Source organism: Chionomys nivalis, chromosome 12 (assembly GCF_950005125.1).
Source record: "Chionomys nivalis chromosome 12, mChiNiv1.1, whole genome shotgun sequence".
NCBI lineage: Eukaryota > Metazoa > Chordata > Mammalia > Rodentia > Cricetidae > Chionomys > Chionomys nivalis.
Genome location: NC_080097.1, coordinates 39,246,430 through 39,266,729, shown reverse-complemented (window position 1 = coordinate 39,266,729; position 20,300 = coordinate 39,246,430). Strand labels below are relative to the sequence as shown.

The window sequence follows — 20,300 nt, the reverse complement described above, 5'->3', positions numbered from 1 at the left end:
TTATCTATTCAGTGGCGCTTAGTTGGCACGAAGCCAGAAAGAGTTTCGGTCACTATGTTCCTGATTTTCTCAGAGGCTGTTCTGTTGTTGTTGTTGTTGTGTTTTGTTCATTTTCCTAGTGTTACCTAATTTAGAATTTTCTGAAAGGCCCCGTAATTCCGACCTGGCTGGGCTTTGTTTTGTTGCCTTTGAAGTTGGCCCCGGAGCAGCTCATAGAAGATGCTGCATTTAGCCTGAGGTCCCCACCCAGTGGCACAGTAAACACTCAGTAATTTCAAGTATTCCAACCAACACTGGCAGCTGCTAGGAATGAAGTCAAACAGATTCCCAGAGAGCAAAGGGAGGCTGGGCAGTGCCAGAACCTAGGGCGATGCTGGCAGATCTCGGAGCTGGCTGGGTCAAGACTACAGTAGGGTCACTTCAGAACAGTGCCCCGTATTTCGGGTATGGGAGCTGTCAGAGGCCAAAATATAGTGATTTCAAATACTTCTGGCCTCCTAAAGAGGAAGACAGCAGAAGCTAGACAGGGAGAGGACCCAAGGGAGAGGACACCCACCTAAAAGAAGACTCAGCAGTTTCTCCTCTTCCATTACATGGCTGAGGCTTTCAAACAACCCTGCAGAGGACTTTGGCTCCCCCAACACCACTCCCTGGGGCTGAGCGCTGTGTCTTCTCAGAACTCAAGGCCCAGGGAAAGTAAAGGACTTTCCGCCTTTCACGCCTCAGGGCATTACTTCATCTTCCAGAATGGAGTGATGAGATAGAAAATTCTGGAACGATGAAGAACACCCAACTCCCAGGCCTCAAAGTGAAATCTGTGGAGGCTCTATAGGACAAACTCGGGAATTGTATGTCAAAGCATATGCTAAGGAATCTGTGTGTCCACACTGCCCTGAGCAGCTCACATCCCCAGTGGGGGCAGTCATGAGTCTGGACATCTCCTAAAGGCTGTCTGGATGTGGCACAGGGAGGAGTGACAGGGGCAGCTAGGTTGTGGAGGTGGAAGCATGAGACTGAAAGGAAAGTAGAATTCTGTCTTAATGTTTCTATTGCTGCAATGGAAACCACGGCCAAAACCAACCCGGGGAGGAAAGGGCTTATCTCAGCATACAGTTTACAGTCCACCACAAAGGGAGGTCAGGGCAGGGACCTGGAGGCAGGAGCTGATGCAGAGGCCATGGAGGAATGCTGCTTACTGGCATGCTCCTCAAGGCTTGCTAAGCCTGCTTTCTTCTAGAAACCAGCATCACTTGCCAAGGGGTGATAATACCCACAGTGGGCTGGAAGCCCCCAATCACAAAAATGCCTACAGAGTTGCCTACAAGCTAATCAGATGCAGGCACTTTCTCAATTGACGTTCTCTTCCCAGATGCCCTAGCCTGTGTCAAGCTGACCAAGAACAAACTGACTAACTAGTATACATCCCTCATGGTACAGTCTGTAGATCACCTAAGGATTGGGATTCCCCGGGGCAGGATGACTTCAGAGCTAAGCTTTCTCATCAGTGTTAAAATTTAATGGGACTCTGTGTTCTGGCTTTTATGATTCTTTTGCTAGAAGAAAGGGGGCTTTTTAGACAATAGCTATTATGTAGCAAGTGTTCCCAGAAATTGTTTACCAATTAAAATGAAGACTATGAGTATAACCAGAGGAGTATTCGGGGAGTGGAGACCTCACAGGTGAAGATCGAAGGATGCTTTTCCGGTGACCACTGCCGGGTCCATGGGTTTCACTGTGCAGTTGCGTAGGGGAACGAGACCTCTACGCTCCCACAGCAGCCGTGCATAGGAGGTAATGACAGCCTTGCAAGGCTGATTCAGAAAAGGCCAAGAGGCAGAACAGGTAAAGGAAGAAAGCAGGTCGAGAAGGGGGAAAGGAAGGAATGGAGAAGCAGGAAAACAGGAAGACGGAGGCAAACAGGAGGCGGAAGAAGAGGAAGAGAGGAAAGGAGAAGAGAAACAGGAGGAAAAGAAGAGGAAGAACGGGGCAGAAGCAGAAGAAAGACCGTTGGGAGGAGGAGGGAGGAGAAAGAAGACTAGAGGAAGGAGCGGAAGCTGGAAAAGGAGGACGAACTCTCTCCATTCAAAGGGAGACCAGGAATAACCCTCTAGTGCCCCTGCCCTCAGGGCCTAAAAGAAGGAAGCATGACCTCCCCATTCTATTCATTGTAAGATACACAAAACTGGTGAGGGTGACTGGGCTGCAAACTTCTCTTTTCCCCTCCTCAAACTGAAAACACACGAGGGAAGAATCCCCAGGAGAACAAACAGAGGTAAATATGGAAGGCCACGGATGGGCTGCCTGGAGGGACCAACACTCTTGCCAACAGAGTTCTCTACACAGAGGCAGACAGAAACGTGATATTCAGAATTATTTTTTTCCTTTTTAAAAAGGATGTTCCAGTAAACTTAACACTTCAGCTTTGGGTTTTGTTTTTTTTTTTAAATCAAAGCTGAGAAAACATAAATATGGAAGGCAGAGCAAGTGGCAACTTATTTTTTATTTTTTTAGGGAAAAGAATGTCCTTAAGGTGGGGGAGACACAGGAAGAGAAACAGAAACCAAGGCTTGGCAGGTGTGCTCTCTTCCCCCGCGCCACACTGTGGCCATACAATGACGTAACTGGTTTTCCCTTCTGGAAACAGAGTCAATTATTTATGACATTTCCAAAATAATTATCACAAGCACTCGAATGCAGAGGGGCTTCTTCATAACGAGCCCAAAAGGTTGTGCTGTGCAGATGTGCTGTGAATTAAAATTTTGTTTGTCGTTATCATTGTTATTGTTTGTAGTTATTATTATTAGGGAAAATGGTTTTATACACTCAAAGAAATGAAACTGCGCCCCGGAACCAGTGGAGAAAGTAAATCTCTTCAATGAGCTCATCTCAGAGAAGGCAACGAAACCTACACAGAGGAAGTTTATAATTCTTCTTCGAACGCAAGCCAGCATGAGCAAGGGGAAACTCCCCCCCCCCCCGGCCCTCTACCATCACATATGATGCATTTTACAGGGCTCCACCGCACTGTTTCAGAAGCTGATTCCATGTCTCGAACAAGAAAGTGAAAACAGAATGGCAGATTTCAAAATGCCACACTAATGAATACCAAACGAACTGGATGGCAGCTGCCTCCAAGTGTGCATGTTGGCACTGAGATGCCTTCCAAAAATGTCACAGAAATTGGCTACTGCAGAAGCTTCCTAAACATAATCATATGCACTTACATCAAAGAGTTAAAATGGAGTCACCGTAGAACCTAAGATGAGGCAACGTACTTAAGTTATGGAACATAGCAAAATCAAGCAGGTACTGACTGGGAAGCATCAGCCCTACTAGCCAGCATTCATAGAGCTCAAAAGTGTGGTGTACGCTACCAGAGAAAAAAAGAGTAATCTTCCTTCTTACCCTGGGAGTATGCTCTGAACCCTGGGAGTCACAGTAATGACTAGCCTGGCAAGGCATGCCCACTGGTGCAAGAGTGGCTCAAACATCATACAATAACCAACCACTTTCTGATTGGATGTAAGTCCACCCTACACGATGAGACCCATATCCAGCACCATTAAAGATGGGGCAAAGAACCTATGGCTAGACAGGTAACAGACCCCAAGGCAGAATCTACTATTATTATTCTGCTAAAAATTGTCATTATATTAAGCTGGCTCCTAATAACTTATTGTTATACCCACAGATCAGCGCATCTCTAAACCCTCATCTGAGAAGTAGCACATGCCTGGCAGATGGCCAAATGAAGATAAGAGATTCGGCCCCTAATGGAACATAAATGTTCTACCTTCTCCTCCCTAGGCTTGGGGATCATTGAGGAAGGGAGGGTGAGATGGTTGTAAAACCCAGAGATAGTGGGTAGCATAGGAAACCATGATACCGAAATACAGCAGGGGCAGCTTAGCATGTGAATCTGCAGCAGTTGCAACAGCACACACAAAACCTATGTAGGACCAAATCCCAGCAAGGAGATGGAAAGTGGGCACGAAGTCCTACCCCTAGCCTTGGGGCTATTGTCAACTGTTAGCTGCCAGGGGAGGGAGAGACAATTTTCTCTAAAAAGTGTAGGCCATGATGAAGTGACCATGTTCCCATGGAAGGCCACACACCCAAGAATACCTGGGGAGTAAAAATTGGTCTTGATGAGCTTAAAAAAAAAAAGAAAAAAAAAAGACGCAAAGTTGGCTGGATAGGAAGGCAGGGTGGGGTTTGGGCAGGATTGGGGAAGGGAGAGGAACATAATCAAAACATGCTATACGAAAGTACAATTTGGACATCAGAGGGCCCTTAAGGAAAATCTAATGCGATCTCAGGAAATCAGCTTGTCCTCTCCAGACTGTTGGCTTCATGTTCTAGAACAGTTCACACCTGCCCCAAAAGAATTCATTCTGCCCTGGTATGGACTGGCCAAGTCCCTCACCCCAAAATTCAGACATAGAACTCTTAACCCCAATATGTCAAAATTTAATGGTATTTGGAGACAAAACCTTTAAAGGGGTAATTAAGAGACACTGAGGCCATTAGGGAAGACTTTAATCATTTGGCGTAATAAGAAAAAGAGACCAGGACAGAGACACAAATAGTGAGATGCTCTGAGGACACCGGAAGGAAAAGACCATCTGCAAGCCATGGAGAAAGACCCTGGAAGGAACAACCTGGCCAACACCTTCCAGCCTCCACGACGACGAAAAGACACGCTTCTGCAATTTAAGCTGTCCTCTCTGCGGTCCTTCCCATAGCTGTCCTAAAAAGCTAACATCCATCCCGTTAATGGTTGTGTTGCTATAGCCGTGATTCGAACTACAACCTGACCATCATTGTTCTGCTATCTGCCGGTGAGATTCAGATTCTTAATAATAGCAACCGGAGTGCACAGGCACACAAGACCCGCCACCGCTCATAAAAGAAAAACGAAAAGGGTAATGTCTCCTGCATGCTCTCCCTCTTGCCCTACTTTCTTACCGGGTGGTAAAACCTTAAGGTAATTTCTCCGGACATTCAGTTCTCGCAGAGACTTCAGCTGGCCTATCTGCTGGGGCAAGGCTGTGATCTCGTTGCAGCTGACATCCTGTAGCAAGAGAAAGGTTGGAGGGGGTGGTCAGACAGGGATAATAAAATGCCTTCCCCGCCCCCCAAGCATTTCATGGGAATTCTCGTCAAAGAACGCAAATGTTTGGCTAACTCCACATTCCACTTTTCTACTGGTCTCCAGCTCCCCAGTCAGGGCCTCAACGATGAAGAGAAGGAGTTCAGTTTCCTGTGTCCTTTGAAGGGAGAAGAGACATCAGTGGCATCCACTAGCCGTTTCTGTCACTCTCTTTTCGAAGGTGCTCAGATCTTATTCAATACCCACCACAAACTTGCAAGGTGATATTGCTAGCTAATATCCGCAGCTGGAGAAAAGGAGGCTTTGTGAGCCCAGGCAGGCAGGTGCCAGGTGCCCTTAGGAAGGAAGTACCAGGCACTGTTCAGAAGGAGAGGAAACGGCCTCCCATCATACCAAGTTTTTACACAGAGAAACATGAGCACACCAACTGATTGTGCAAGTTATTCCAAATGAACTTCCTATCACATGGCAGAAAGCTGTGGCCAACCACTGCATACACATTTGGTAAGCAAGTCTATGGGGGTACAAGGATTTTGTCATCCTTGATTAGAACCAATTCACGACACATCAAACAGACACAGTTCTTCTTACCCTATACAAATTCATCCATGTAAAATAAAGATGTGGTTCTTACCTTATACAAACTCATCCACATAAAATAGAGACGTGGCTCTTCTTACCCTATACAAATTCATTATCCCCCCCCACACACACACACATCTTCCCTTCAGTTCCAGTAAGTTGCCGGGCTTTGCTTTCTTCTCCTACAACTCTAGACCCCCCTTCAGCCTCTCTCAGAACAACTCTTACATGTGACACTCTCTGGATGGCTTCTGTTCCTCCCCAGCCCTCACATCCATCCCCTCAGAGCTATCCCAGAGCAATTTCCATTCTGTGGTTCATCAACTTAAGCATTAGTAGGGCCCAGCCCTTGTGAGGAGACCTGTCAGTTTCCCCTGACTTTTTCTGAATGCTCTCTCTTGCATTCTATGCTCAAGCCATGCAGTCACCACTTGGGAGATTTGGTGTAGGCCATACTGTCTCACAGCACCAGGACTCATTCTGCTTACCCCCTGCTTGATATGCAAAGTCTGGTTTTCCTCTTGGCCTCCCATACATCTGTTATAGCTCAACTCAAGCCTCAACTTTACACTTTGAGACATTCCCATGATCCTCTCCTGCTCTGAACAACACCCAGGGATGGGTATTTTCCCCTTCCCCTTTGTGGTCCTACACAGGCAGTGGTACCTGTAATTCACTTGTTCCCTTACCCTCCTCCTCCTGCAAAGCTGGGAGTTTCTAGGTGAGAGGACCCATGGCCTAGTCTCTCCATCTTTCTGGTGCCTAACAGAGTGCCAGATATAAGGCAGAGATGAAATTTCCAATACCCTCTGATGTGGACATCCCATAATACTGTGGCTCCTTCCGCCTTGCAGCTGGGACCCCAGAATGTTTTAACATATCCCTCAATTTCCATGCAGGTTCCACTGGCTATTACAGAACCAAAAACAAACGCAGGCTGAGAATTATCCTAATGAGGTCTAGTCATTAATAGCCCATGTTACTAACCTGCAAAACATTCTTTTTCTTTAGAGGTCACCAAGGCCTTGTTACAAAATACCATTTCACTTTCCTTCAGACTAGACGATGCATCACTAACAAGTCAATCCCTTGCTCACTACTTCAACCCCACAACCAAGACCTCTTTCGACCAGGGCTATGTCAGTCAGAGATTTCTATTTTCTAGCTTTGCCGCTATCTCAAAGCCCTCAGGTGATCCTCGTCAGTCACAAGCCTGCGCAGTGGACACTTCCTCACAGAGGCACAATTAGCACCTCTGGTACAAGAGTACGAGGCCCCAGTCTATGAAAATGGTGTGCATGGAGTCGACAACACATTGCACTCTCCTGTCGTCATCGGAGTGGAGAAGCAGGGTGAGAGGGGTCAGGGTCACAGCATCTTCAGGATGCTGTCCTTCTCCTGATCCACAAAAGTCACACACACCTCTCATGTTGAAGACAAATTAACAAAGCAAGAACAACAAACCTCCACCAGTACATCTGCAGAAACACAAATGAACGAGAAACAATAGATAAGAAAGTAAAATCAGAATTAGTCCATAGCCATGGCCTAATTCTGATTAGCCAAGGGGTTCAAAAACAAATTCTTCCTGTGAGAACTGGATCTTTCCATGTCTTAACTAAGTTATGAATCCGCAATGGGCCCATTCCAGTCTGGTTTACAACAGCCCTCATAAACATGGAACCCAGGCATGCCTGAGACGGGCGTCACATCAAATCACTGTCCTCCAGACTCTAGACCAAGTCTGGCGCAGGAGGGTTGAGGTCAGAGGTGGAGGCAGGGCTGTGGGGAAGAATCTGTGGGGATTCTTTTCTATCTATGGGGAGGACGTGTGTTACTGAACTACAAATTAAGCTTCTGTGATCTTATAAGCGAGCTCCACTGTTTGTGGAAATCTGTCTCAGTGTGAAATCAACAATTCCCACAAGTTTCAAAGATGTAATGAATATGATTTTAAAACATGAGTGGGAAACAAGAAGCTAAAGGATAGCCTACACATTTGGGCGACACACTCACAGGATGCCCTGTCCTGAGATCAAACTCAGCCTTGCTCCATTCTTAGGGAAAACTATATATACTTGCCCCGTGTCAACCGCTCCCAGTTAATCATCATGGAAGAATGCTGGACCCCTACAGCCAGGTGACGATTCCTAGCACACACCCCTAATGCTATGACCTTATGAGCAAAACCAACTCCTGCAGGCTGTATTCAAACATGCTGGTAGACATAGCATCCACTTACCCTACATAAAACAATGCTGCACCCCAAAGGTGCCTGACTTTTCCACCTAAGAGACAGGAAGCCTGTGGACAAGTGTAAGCACAGGGGTCAGCGGCCTGTGCAGATTTTGAAGTGGGCTATGTTAATGATATTCTATATTCCTACTAGTTATGCCTCCCAATAAAATAGTAAGGAGAAAATTCCCAAGCAAATCTGTTACATAAGGGAGAGACAGGCTGTGACCACTGTACACTCAATATGGTAAAAACAGGGCAAGTCCTATTCCCCAGGAGCCACTGAACCTAACCAAATTTTAAAGAGGTTACGAATATCGTCATTAAAATAAACCCCATGGGTAATTATGTCTAATTAGCTGAAGGATGAGGAGGAAAACGAGATAATAGTCTACATGTCTGGGGATGTTTTGGTTTTTAAAATGCACAAGCAATATTTCTAGAATGGACTTATTCTCTAGAACATTTCCATGCATATTTAGCCTAAGTAAGGCCTAGGGCTTTTTAAAGATTATTTTGAAAAGACGATACTTAAAAAATAAATTAAAAATAAATAGCACTGCCTTACCGCAATTAGTGAAAATTATCAGATTGTAAATTCTACATTCATTTACTTACTAAAATATTCAAATTAATTCCTTCTGAATGTTCTATTAGCCCCAAGCTACTATGTCTCAGAGAATAACTAAGCTGAGCATCAGTGAAGTCACTGTACGCTCAATGTTATAACATCACAACTGTACAACGCGAGGGCCATAGGCAACTGTTACAGATGTTTACCGACTTAATTCTCCTAGAATAGAGAAGCAAATCTAATTATAACAATATTAATACTCAAATGTAAGCTTTTCGTGGACTACCCAACCCAACTCTCTTAGAGTCTAACAATGACTAGACTAACAATGTTAGACCACACTTGTCAACGGAGCAGCAGAGGAAGGTCTGTGAGAAAGTCAGGTTTCTATGTAGCTGGTGGGAAAGCAAATTTTGGGCAGTCTCCAGCCATCACGGAACCATGCCCTTCTGCAGAGATGCCTTTTGTATGCCTCTCTGAGCGAGCTCACAGACAAGGAGCAATGAGCACCCGAGCACCGAGCATCAGTTTGTAAAAGGCACCGACTGCCAAGCCTGCTGACTTCAGCTCAGTCCCTGGCCCCTGGAAACCACATGGTTGAAGGAGGGCACTCACTTCCCCAAGTTTCCTGATTTGCACACGCCAAACAAACAAACAAGTAAATAAATGGAGCGTTAAATAATTCTAATTTCCTCTCAGCACCAGGAGAATCCACTGACTGACTAAACAAGAAATAATGGACTCAGTGATGTCAGTTTTCAGTAATAAAACAACCCTCAGTGCCTACAGTCAGAACGTAAAAAAAGAAGAGAAATATTGTATATTAATTTAAACTCGAACCCTTCCAGGCGACCTTTGATGTGATAAATCTCCTAACACCCTTGTCTCTCTAATGTGACATTTTACCTCAGGCCTCTCTGCGTATACCACAAACGCATGCTTCATGTCCTGTAGCTGATAAGTAAATAGGCAGAAATGGAAGACACAGCAGAGCCCTGAGCAACTCCTGGGTTTCCACAGGAACCAGAGAGGCCAAAGACATTTCTAGAGACCACTAATGGATAAATGATACAGCAGGCACATTGCCACACAATCCCACACTTACCTCAGAGGCAGGAGCATTAGCCATAAAATAATGGGGGAGGGCTCTATTCAGAAGTCTGTCGTCCACCCTTTCGCTCAGATTCCCAAGAAAAACCAAACAGTTCATGAAGAGAGAATTTAAAAAACTGTGTGTGTAGGTAGGGCCTGGAAACATATCTTCCAACCAGAATGACTGTGGCCAGCCTGGTAGGTGTACAAAGGCAGGTTTCCAAATCAGGCCTTGGGTTCTTTTGCACAGACAACAGGATGCTCACGTGGTGAGGGAGTGGGTGACAACAGAACCGAGAAAAAGCAAACACGGCCAGCAAGCCACTTAGCACGCAGGAGCAGCGGGGAGCTCCCGAGCCTTTGGCAAATGTGTCGTCCATAAAAGGTCTCAACTTTACTGAGCTCTTAGTAAGCGTGTTCAGACCGTTAGCATGTTTGCTGGTATGCTTCACAGCTCTCGGCTAACTAGAACATGTGGCATTTACATAGCGCCGCTCACCAAACACACCTCATCATTTAGTCGGACTGCACAGAATAAAAGAACCATGTCTTCAGTGATGACTCAGCCAGTGAAACCCTGGTAGGAGCATTGAGTCTGCACCTCCAGCAATCACGTAAAAATCTGGGCACAGAATCAGCTGCCTGTAATCCAAGCCCTGGTGGGCAGAGATCAGAGGATTCCCGAGGCTGGCTGGCCGGCCAGTCTAGCTCAGGTTCAGAGAGAGGGCCCAGCTCAGAAAACAAGGCAGAGGGGCCGGAGTGGTGGCTTGGGAGGAGCACGCACAACAGGAGAAGGACCAGAGTCACATCTCCAGCACCAATCTAAAGGCCAGGCGTGATGGTGTGTGTGCCTGTCAACTCCCACACTGGGGTGGAAGGCCAAGAGAGGACCGCTGGGCCCGCCGAAAAACAGCAAGTTCTGGCGTCTATGGAAGATCCTGTCTCGTGGGAATACAGCAGAAAGTGATGGAGAATACCTAACATCCTTTTCCGGCCTTCCCATGCACAGGCACAGACAGATCTTACCATGTGTATATACATACATGCACATACTATACCCCCACACACACACACACCTTGTTTTGAATAAGTTTGAAATATTCGAATGAGTTAAATGGGATTTAGTTGAAACATCTACAGATCCCCAAAACCTGACTAGGTTCTACAGTAAGGAAACATTCAAACATGTCCATTTGTCCACAGTCATCAGGAGAATGCCTCCTGCTCATCTGCAAGTCATGACTTGCCACAGCTTTAATAAGAATGTCACAGCAAACTAAACTCTGGAGTTCCAGAAGAAGAAAACAGTCCTTCTAAAGTAGTCGCTCATCTACAGTCTAGGTAGAGAGGGGCTGCCTTGGGCTTTAGACTATATGTCACCTACCATCCACCTATCAACAATATGTAATATATATATATATATATATATATGATACCTAATATATTATATATAGATACACACATCCATTTATCTACCTACCTAACAACCTACCTACTGACCTACGTATCATCTATCTATCTATCTATCTATCTATCTATCTATCTATCTATCTATCTATCTATATCAACTTGACACTAGTTGTGTCATCAGAGGAAGGAGCCTCAGTTGAGGCAATGCCTCCATGAGATCCAGCTGTAAGGCACTTTCTCATTTAGTGATCATTAGAGGAAGACCCAGCCTATGGTAGGTGGTGCCATCCCTGGGATGTTAGTCCTGGGTTCTATAAGAAGGTAGGCTGAGCAAGCCATGGGAAACAAACCAACAAGCAGCACCCTTCCATGGCCTCTGCATCAGGTCCTGCCTCCAGGATCCTGCTCTGTGTGAGTTCCTATCCTGACTTCCTTCAGTGATAAACAGCAATGCTGAAGTGTATGCCAAAGAAACCCATTCCTCCCCGTGAGTTTTTTGGTCGTGGTGTTGGTCACGGCAATAGAAACCCTACTAAGACACTATCTTTGTAGTTCTGGGAATGTAAGCTAGAGAGATACACATGCCAAGCAAGTGCTGTAGCACTGAGCCCAATCCTGTCGTGGACTTTAATCAGACACAAACCTCCATCCCCTTTGGTCAACAGCTTCAAAAGCAGCTCTCGACTGTAACACGTAGACATGCCTTTCTCGGTTCTAAGGGTTTATGAATTGATGCCGGAAATGTACTGGACGACAGCCCGATAGAAGTGGATACCAAGTAAACGTCAGTTTTCTCTTTCCCTTGCCCACAAATCAGCACTCACATGTATGAGACGGTGAGGAAACCATTTAGAGTGGGCAAGGAGTTCTGAATATTCTAGATTACTAATACAATAGTGAGCCTAAAAGGACCAGTTAGGATTCCATAGATGCACTACTGACTGAATCATGGTGGAACTACAAGAGACTGGCTGTGCAGGGTGATGGCTGTGCAGGGTGTTGGCTGTGCAGGGTGATGGCTGTGCGGGGTGTTGGCTGTGCAGGGTGTTGGCTGTGCAGGGTGTTGGCTGTGCAGGGTGGTGGCTGTGCAGGGTGGTGGCTGTGCAGGGTAGTGACTGTGCAGGGTGTTGGCTGTGCAAGGTGTTGGCTGTGCAGGGTGATGGCTGTGCAGGGTGTTGGCTGTGCAGGGTGATGGCTGTGCAGGGTGATGGCTGTGCGGGGTGTTGGCTGTGCAGGGTGATGGCTGTGCAGGGTGATGGCTGTGCAGGGTGTTGGCTGTGCAGGGTGATGGCTGTGCAGGGTGTTGGCTGTGCAGGGTGGTGGCTGTGCAGGATGGTGGCTGTGCAGGGTAGTGGCTGTGCAAGGCAATGGCTGACATGGGGCACTGGTTGTCTTAAGACTCTCGGGTATTGCGATGCGATGGAAAGGCTAAAATGACATTTTGCAGCTTGACTTCCTTGCAAACAGAAGAAGGAACCACTGTGTTCCTTCTGAAGGCTGAAGTGTGTGGTCTCTGTTCCTAAAGTGCACACGAACTCTGGAATGTTCATCCACACTTAAGAGAAGTGGGCATGATTCTATTCCAAACACTCTGATGTGAAAATGTTTGGAAACAGCCTTTCCAAAACAGCCAGCAAACAATGCTGAGAATCCAGGGGGCTGAGCAGTTTCCTCGGCACTCAAGCCTTAAATGGGGAGTTTTCTGCATGCTCAGGGAGTGCCCAACACTTTTTTTTTTTTTTAATGAATTGGTAATCTGTAAACTACAAAAACAAAAGCCTCCTGTTCAAATATGACATCTAAGCTCTCCAGGGAACTCCTTCCCAATTGATAACTAAAAATAACCTGACATGACGTGGTTAGCTATAGCAACACTACTATTTTAAGCTAAATAAATATATAAATAAATAAAACTAAATCAAAGATAAATGAGAATGAAAGGAAAATTCATCTATTTTTAGTGTATGACCTTAACCGAGGCAGGCCACGTCACCCCTTTGTGGTTAAGTAAAATCTGTTAGTAGATTTCACCTACTTCATAAATAAATGTTGTGGTTTTTTTAATGCCACAGTGCACATGTGGCGGTCAGAGAACAGCTGTGAGAACTGGTTCTCTCCTTCTACCGTGCAGGTCCAAGGGATCTGAACTCAAGTTATCAGGCTTGGTGACAACTGACTGCATCCCCTTGAAAATGCTTTTTACTAAAAGTATCCTTGCCCAGACCCAGGGACAACAGAACTTAACACAGTAAGGCTACAGAGCTGTCACAGGAAAGTGGTGGCCCAGCCTTGGTAGCAATGAGACCCAGTGTGCGGCAGATCCTATGTGTGGCAACTGACCCCTGAAAGATGCACACTGGACTTGGTAGGAAGGGCTCAGTACAAACAGAAGGGTACAGACAGACAGATCTCAAGAGCTTTCTGTCATACATACAGGGATTATAATTGCCACTCTAGAGTTAAATATAATATCACAGAAAGGACTTTCGCTTGTTTAACTATTTAAACATGGCCACTGCTACATTTAAACCACATTTATTTTGGTTTGCTTTGGATGTCTGCTGGACAGTGCCAATGATGAGGGTGTTTCAGCTCAAATTCCCATGAGCGGTGAATTTCCATATATCATTGTCTCACTGGCCTTGGTACCATCTTTTGATCAAGAGGTCAAGAGCCTGGACGACACCACTGCTACAATCTACTGGGGCTCTGACATTCTGCAATTTGTGGGTCTGGGGGAGACAGGACTGTGACAGTACTAAGGTGTGGGACAGGACCTGGGATGAAGGTCCACCCTGGCCAAGATCAGCTCGCAGCATAATGGACCCACAGCTTATGTCCAGGATTGGAGACAGCACTGTTCCACATATGCCAAACTCCATACAGAATCACAGCTATTTCTGCTCTTTGACGTCATAAGTATGGCTTCCTATCTTAGATAGTTGAGATTTTTTTCTGACTTAACCATACTTCTTTTGGATGTAAATGCGATCTGCAAAAATTATGTCGTTATGATGCCCCAACCTGCCAACTTCAAAACTGCAAGGTCTGTAAAATTCAGGTGTAATCCACAGGATTTCAGGACCCATAACCCAGCACTGCATGGCTGTCACTACCATGTCTCCCCATTTAATGACTTTATCACACACTGCCTCCAAAGGATAGGCGCCTGCTGTTGTTTCCATGTTGGTCCCAGGGGCTCACACACTGGAAAAGTCTTCAGTCTGGTGGTGGTAGGAGATAGGGGATCCTTAAAGGAGGGAGCCTAGCGGGAGGTGATCAGACCATTTCCTTACACAGGGTTATCACAGTGCTTGCGGGATCCCAATAAGGGCCAATGACTGTGGACCATTATAAAGGCATAAAACTGGTCCCTCCCTCTGCTTGGCTCCCTGTCTAGTCGCGTGCTCTCTCCCTCGCTCATTTGCTCCCACCACGATGCCATCAGCTGTAGATGAGAAAATTCATCAGCAGAGGTCAAACAGATAAGACCAGCTTGGTCATGAACTTTTAGCCTCCAACACTGCAATCTAAACAACCTGCTTTATAAAATTCCCAATCTCAGGTATTTGTTATAGTGGTGATGGTAAAAGATGGTTAGAGCCTTCTCCCTGCCCATCTATAACCAAGTTTTTCGGAAGACCTTTAACGGTTATGATCAGTTAGCAAAGAAGAGCGTCTTAGAAATCAATAACATACCAACTCCATTAACTGTTTGAGCTGACCTATCTCTTCAGGCAGTGATCCCAGCTTGTTGTTACTCGCGATTAAGACTTTGAGAGGCAGACCACACAGGCAGGCGGGCAGGGCAGACAGCTGATTGCGGCTGTAAAGACAATACAACAAGAACAGATGTAAACAGAAAGGCCACTTTGTGATGCTGCCTGTCAGTGGGTTCTCTGGCTAGCAAGTGCATTTTTCTCTGGGTTATTTGAGATAAGGGCTCCCTATGTAACCCTGGGGGCCATGGCATCCCTCCACAATCTAAGCTGGCTTTAAACATAAGATCTTCTGCCTCTGCCTCACAGCCAGAGGCACCATGCCCAGCTGTGAACATGAGAAGATATTTTATCAGTGTAAAAACTCTAATGCTTCTGTCTCTGAAATCACTCAAATTATTAAGTGCACAAGAAAAAAAAAACACATTAAAAAAGAATGGAGGAGTGGACAGACAAGACTGAATAACAAATATCAAAATGCAATTTGGCAAATACATTGAGATTTAATCTTACACCAGCCAGAATGGCCAAGATTAATCAAACAAATGTCAGGTCATGCTGGCAAGGTTATAGAGAGTAAGGGGACTGATCACCCACTGCTGGCGGGGCTGCATATTTGGAGAGCCACTAGGGAAAGCAGTATAGCACTTCCTCAGGAGGATGGGAATTGATCTATCTCAAGAACCAGCTAGACCAGTCTTGGGCATATTCTCAAAGGATGCTTCATCCTACCACAGTGACACCTGCTCACCCATGTTCACTGCTGCTCCATTCATAATAGCCAGAAAGTGGAAACTTCCTAGACGTCCCTCAACAGAGGAAGGAATAATGAGAACGTGGTACATTTACACAGTGGACTATCACTTAGATGTTTAAAAATAAAATCAGGAAATCCACAGGTAAATGGACAGAGCTAGTAAAAATCATTCTGAATGAAGTATCTCAAGCCCAAAATACGGTATGTGTTTGCACATATGTGGATGTTAGCTATTAGGTCTTCGATAAGCAGAATACAGTCCGTATAACCACAGTGGTTAGGTATAGAGTAAGGGACTATGGAGAAAGGAAGGATCTCCCTAAAAAACGTATTGACTGGGGGTGGGGATGGAACTGGAGCATCAAACAGGGAGGAAAAAGGAAAGTGGAATAAGGGAGGGAATGTGGGAGGGGCAACAGCTAACTCTAAGGGCCATCTGAGGGGTCATATAAAAATCTACTGCAGTAGAAGCTTCTTAAAATAAACACTAAGGTGAAAGAAATCTGAATGGAACCACCAAATGACCAGGAGACAAAACTACAACAGAACATCTCTAGCCACCAAGGGAAACTTTCAGTGTCAGGAAAAGATTACATCCCATCTGAGTTACTGGGCATAGGAGCCCCCATGGAAACCCATACCTAAGCCAAGCTATTACCAAGGTTACTGAGAGTAAGGTCAATTGCTGGAAATAACACACCGACACGACTCACTGAACACGGAGAAGCGAGCTGGTGCCTGCCTAGCGCCTTCATTCCTATTGCCTAATGCTATGATACTGGACAATAGTACTCTGTTTGCTACCAAAAAAGCAAAGTCAAAACCAACCCAGCTATAAAACCTTCCGTCTACAGTGGTGACCTGTGGGCAAGATACACTGGTACAGCAGAAGTACAAAAGTTCGGGGAGTAACCAACCCCTATCTGATGGATTTAAGACCCACTTCAGAGAGGGGACACAGACATGACACTGCTCCAGTGGCCAACAACCTGACACCAGATAAGCCATGAACCTGGGGGAAAACCAAGTGCTATTGTTCTGCTGAAGGAGTGTAGCAATAAAACACCCCTAACAACCTTCTGCTGTACTCAGAGATCAGCGCCTGGCTCAGCCGTCATCACAGAGGCTTCCTCCTGCAGCAGATGGGAACAAATCCAGAGACCCACAACTGGAAACTGTGCAGAGAGTAAGAGACTCTGGAACACTCTGTCCTGAATGGGATGTCAACATCAACTCCTTCCAGTCAGGGCTCAGGGAACCCCACGGAAGAGGGGGCAGAAGGATCACAAGAGGGAGAGGGGATGGAAGATACCAAGGAAACAGGTCGTGGAGACACAGCAGGCCTGACACACAGAGGACTTCTGAGACCATGGCAGCACGCACAGGGCTGGGACAAGTCTAAGCCAGATGGGGTCCCAGTAGTAACTGGGGAAGCAGCCACAAGCCCCCACCCCAACCCAGAAACTCTCTCCAATTGATAACTGCTTGCAATGGAAAAATTAACATTCTTCAATGGAGTCTCAATGGATGTTCAAACCACTTTTAAGGAAAGTCCCATGCCCAGCAGCAGAAGGCCAACACAATATGACCTGAAGAATGTTTCTGGAAGTTCTTTTTTCTCTTTTCTTTTCTTTTCTCTTTTCTTTTCTTTTCTTTTTTTTTTTTTTTTTTTTTGGTCTCATAATGCTTAGTCTGAACAATTTTTTTTTTTAACCTTACAGGTATTTTGCTCATATATTATGGTTTCCAGTTTGGGATTTTTAAGGCATTCTATATATGTGAATGTATGTGTTTCTTGTGCTTTTTCTTCGGCTTGTGTTGTTTTGTTTGTTCGTTTCTCTATTTTTGTCTTTGCATTTGTTGGTTTTTATATTATTTTTTTATTATTTACTTATTTAATTTTTTAGAAGCCTACTTGTTTTCTAAAGAGAAAGCACAAGAAAAGGCATAGATTTAGGTGTGGGGAGGTGAGAAGGATCTGGAAGCGGCTGAGGGATGGAAGACTGTAGTCAAAACATATTGTGTAAAAAACTATTTGCAATTTTTTTAAATTACCATAAATTTTTTTAAAAGAAAAGAAATTTACAATAAAAAAAATGGAATCTGACAGAGAAAATGAGCTCTGGGGTTCTGAAGCAGGGTCGAGTGAGTCAAATGTCCAACACCTGTCTGTCACATATTTCAGGATCAGTGACGGTGACAGATGACCACTGCTTAAGGACGGGAAGATGCTGGGCACCAGGCACAATTACTTCACTGGTATGCATATCAAATCACCACTCTGCAGCTCACAACTCTCTCCATGTCCTGGGCATGCACTAAACACACACACACACACACACACACACACACACACACGGGCCCTTGGCAGGAGGCGGACTTTGCACAGTAGGGTACCATGGAGCTCCTTGAATAGGACAGAAGGAGACTGAAGGACAACCTTTCCCCAAACCAAGACCAAGGGAAGCAGGTGCTGCTACAGCTCAGGTAGTCCCCAAAGGTCCAGAGCTACAGGATGCTTCTTAACAGCCCACCACCAGCTAGGCAGTGGTGATGCATGCCTTTAATCCCAGCACTCAGGAGGCAGAGGCAGGCAGATTGCTGTAATTTTGAGGTTAGTCTCATCTACACAGTGAGTTCCAGGACAGCCAGGGCTACACAGAGAAACCCTGTCTCAAAACAAACAAACAAACAAACAAACAAATTGCACTACCTCCTAAGAACACAACTGCTCTTGCTGTGATGTACCATCTCGCAACAGGCACAAAAGCAATGGTGTCTACTAACTAGTCTGGAACTTCTAAAAGAAAGACAATGCAAACCTTTTGTCTTTTAAAGTTATTTTCTGGATTGCTTTGTTACATGGACAGACCATTGTCTGAGTCCTCTCCTGACAACATATACAGGAAATTCAGTCAGACAGGATAAATACTCCAAAAGCACTCCTTGGTCATTTTTTTAAGAAGCACATTTTCCAATAGAATATCCCCATTGTCTCAGTGTGTGGGTGCACCCCTCGTGGTCCTGAGTTCCTTGCTCGTGCTCTCTCTCCTTCTGCTCCTGATTTGGACCTTGAGATTTGCTCCAATGTGGGTCTCTGCCTCTGTCTCCTTTCATCGCCTGATGAAGGTTAATATTCTGGGGGATGCCTATATGTTTTTCTTTGGGTTCACCTTCTTATTTAGTTTCTCTAGGATCTACTGAGAACTCAAGAACAATGGCAATGGGTTCTTGATCCTACTGCACGTACTGGCTTGGTGGGAGCCTAGGCAGTTTGGATGCTCAACTTACTAGACCTGGATGGAGCTGGGTGGTCCTTGGACTTCCCAAAGGGCAGGGAACCCTGATTGCTCTTCGGGCTGACGAGGGAGGGGGACTTGATTGGCGGAGGAGGAGGGAAATGGGAGGCGGTGGCGGGGAGGAGGCAGAAATCGTTAATAAATAAATAAATTTTTAAAAAAAGCACATTTTGAATTTGCTGCTAGATTTCTTTTTTAAATGCTTACAAATGTTTTGTCCAAGAGCATGTACTGCATGAATGCAGGGGCCCGGAGAGAACTTCGGATCCCCCAGTACCGAAAGGCTGTAAACCACAATGTGGGTGCTGGGAACTGACCCTAAATCCTCTGGAAGCACAGCGCTGAGCCATCTCTCCGGCACCGGAGATGTTCTAACATTCGTTTTAAGCATGTTAGAGAGGTACTGGGGGTGAAAAGTAAGACATAGCCATGTGCACGGGTGCGGCTTCTCAAAGGCGAGTCACTGATGGTCAGGAGAGAATTGCTGCAGCCTCTAAGTCAGTGGGTGGAGTTCTGACGCAGTTAAAACAAGAGCAGCTACAACTGCAGTCAGCTTGAGTACCTGCAAGGGGGCCGAGGAAAACGCAAAAGGATGCCTGCAACCCAGAGGGCTTCAGCTTCCCAGAGCAGCCGACAAAGTCTGAAGGGGGTTTTGCTCCTTTCTGCACGAAGAGCTCACACAGAAGTCTCTGAACTTCCTACTGCAGGTGTTTAGTTTTCTAACTCAGAAAAAGAGTCAATTAAAGAAACCTTGTTGCCCCTCCACCCATCCCTGTCAGTCCTTTAGCTCAGCCTCCGTCCCCACACAAATCGCTTCTGTCCTGACACCAACCACAGAGACAGATGGGTTACAGTTCCTCTGATTTTCTTTCCCCGTTATTCTGCAGATGAAGCCAATGGCGTGTGATTGCGACTGTTAAAAACTTCCATGTGTCTGTGTGCACATGTGTAACATTTCAGTGCCATGCCCCGTGCATGCACATTTACAGGCAAAAACATCTGGAAGTCACAATAAGAAAGATTTCTAACCTATCAAAATATCATTAGCAAGCATTTAAGGGTATCCAAAAAGTAGTTTTTATTTTTCCTTTGCACAGTTTGCAATATTTTCTGAAATTCCTACAAGGGCTTTGATAATCATAAAAGAAACACCCTGTAACAAGATAAACTGGATTAGATGCTCCTCGCATGGGTGTTTCTATATATGAAAACTCCCTGAGATACGTACGGACCCCATGCCCTGCTATCCTAGAGATTCTACCTACCCTGTATATAGCAAGGGGAAGGAATCTGATGCACCAAAGGGTGTCTCTAATCTATGGGCTCAGAAAAAGCAGGCACTGTGTTGAGCCAAGGGCCTATCTAATCGAGGCCCTCCCTTAACCAATACCTCAGTATGACTCCTACTGCAGGCAGCAGCTACCCAGCTAACTATCAGGGCAAGAAAGAGCACATCGGCAATTTCTGCCATGACCCAGATCTGCAAGAAAGCTATTTCCACAGTGGGCAGAGGCGCTTT

The 20,300-nt window shown here is 45.6% G+C and overlaps 1 protein-coding gene across 5 annotated transcripts in view; it reads right to left on the bottom strand.

Annotated features, from left to right (window-relative positions):
* Lrch1 (leucine rich repeats and calponin homology domain containing 1) overlaps positions 1–20,300 on the bottom strand; it is a 184,898-nt gene that overhangs the window by 61,912 nt on the left and 102,686 nt on the right. For all 5 annotated transcript variants that reach the window (XM_057785984.1, XM_057785987.1, XM_057785982.1 and 2 more), the window contains exons 3-4: positions 14,706–14,832; positions 4,969–5,074 (exon numbers count right to left, since the gene is read on the bottom strand). In XM_057785984.1, the coding sequence (XP_057641967.1) occupies positions 4,969–5,074; positions 14,706–14,832 (233 nt within the window). The remainder of the gene's footprint in view (positions 1–4,968; positions 5,075–14,705; positions 14,833–20,300) is intronic.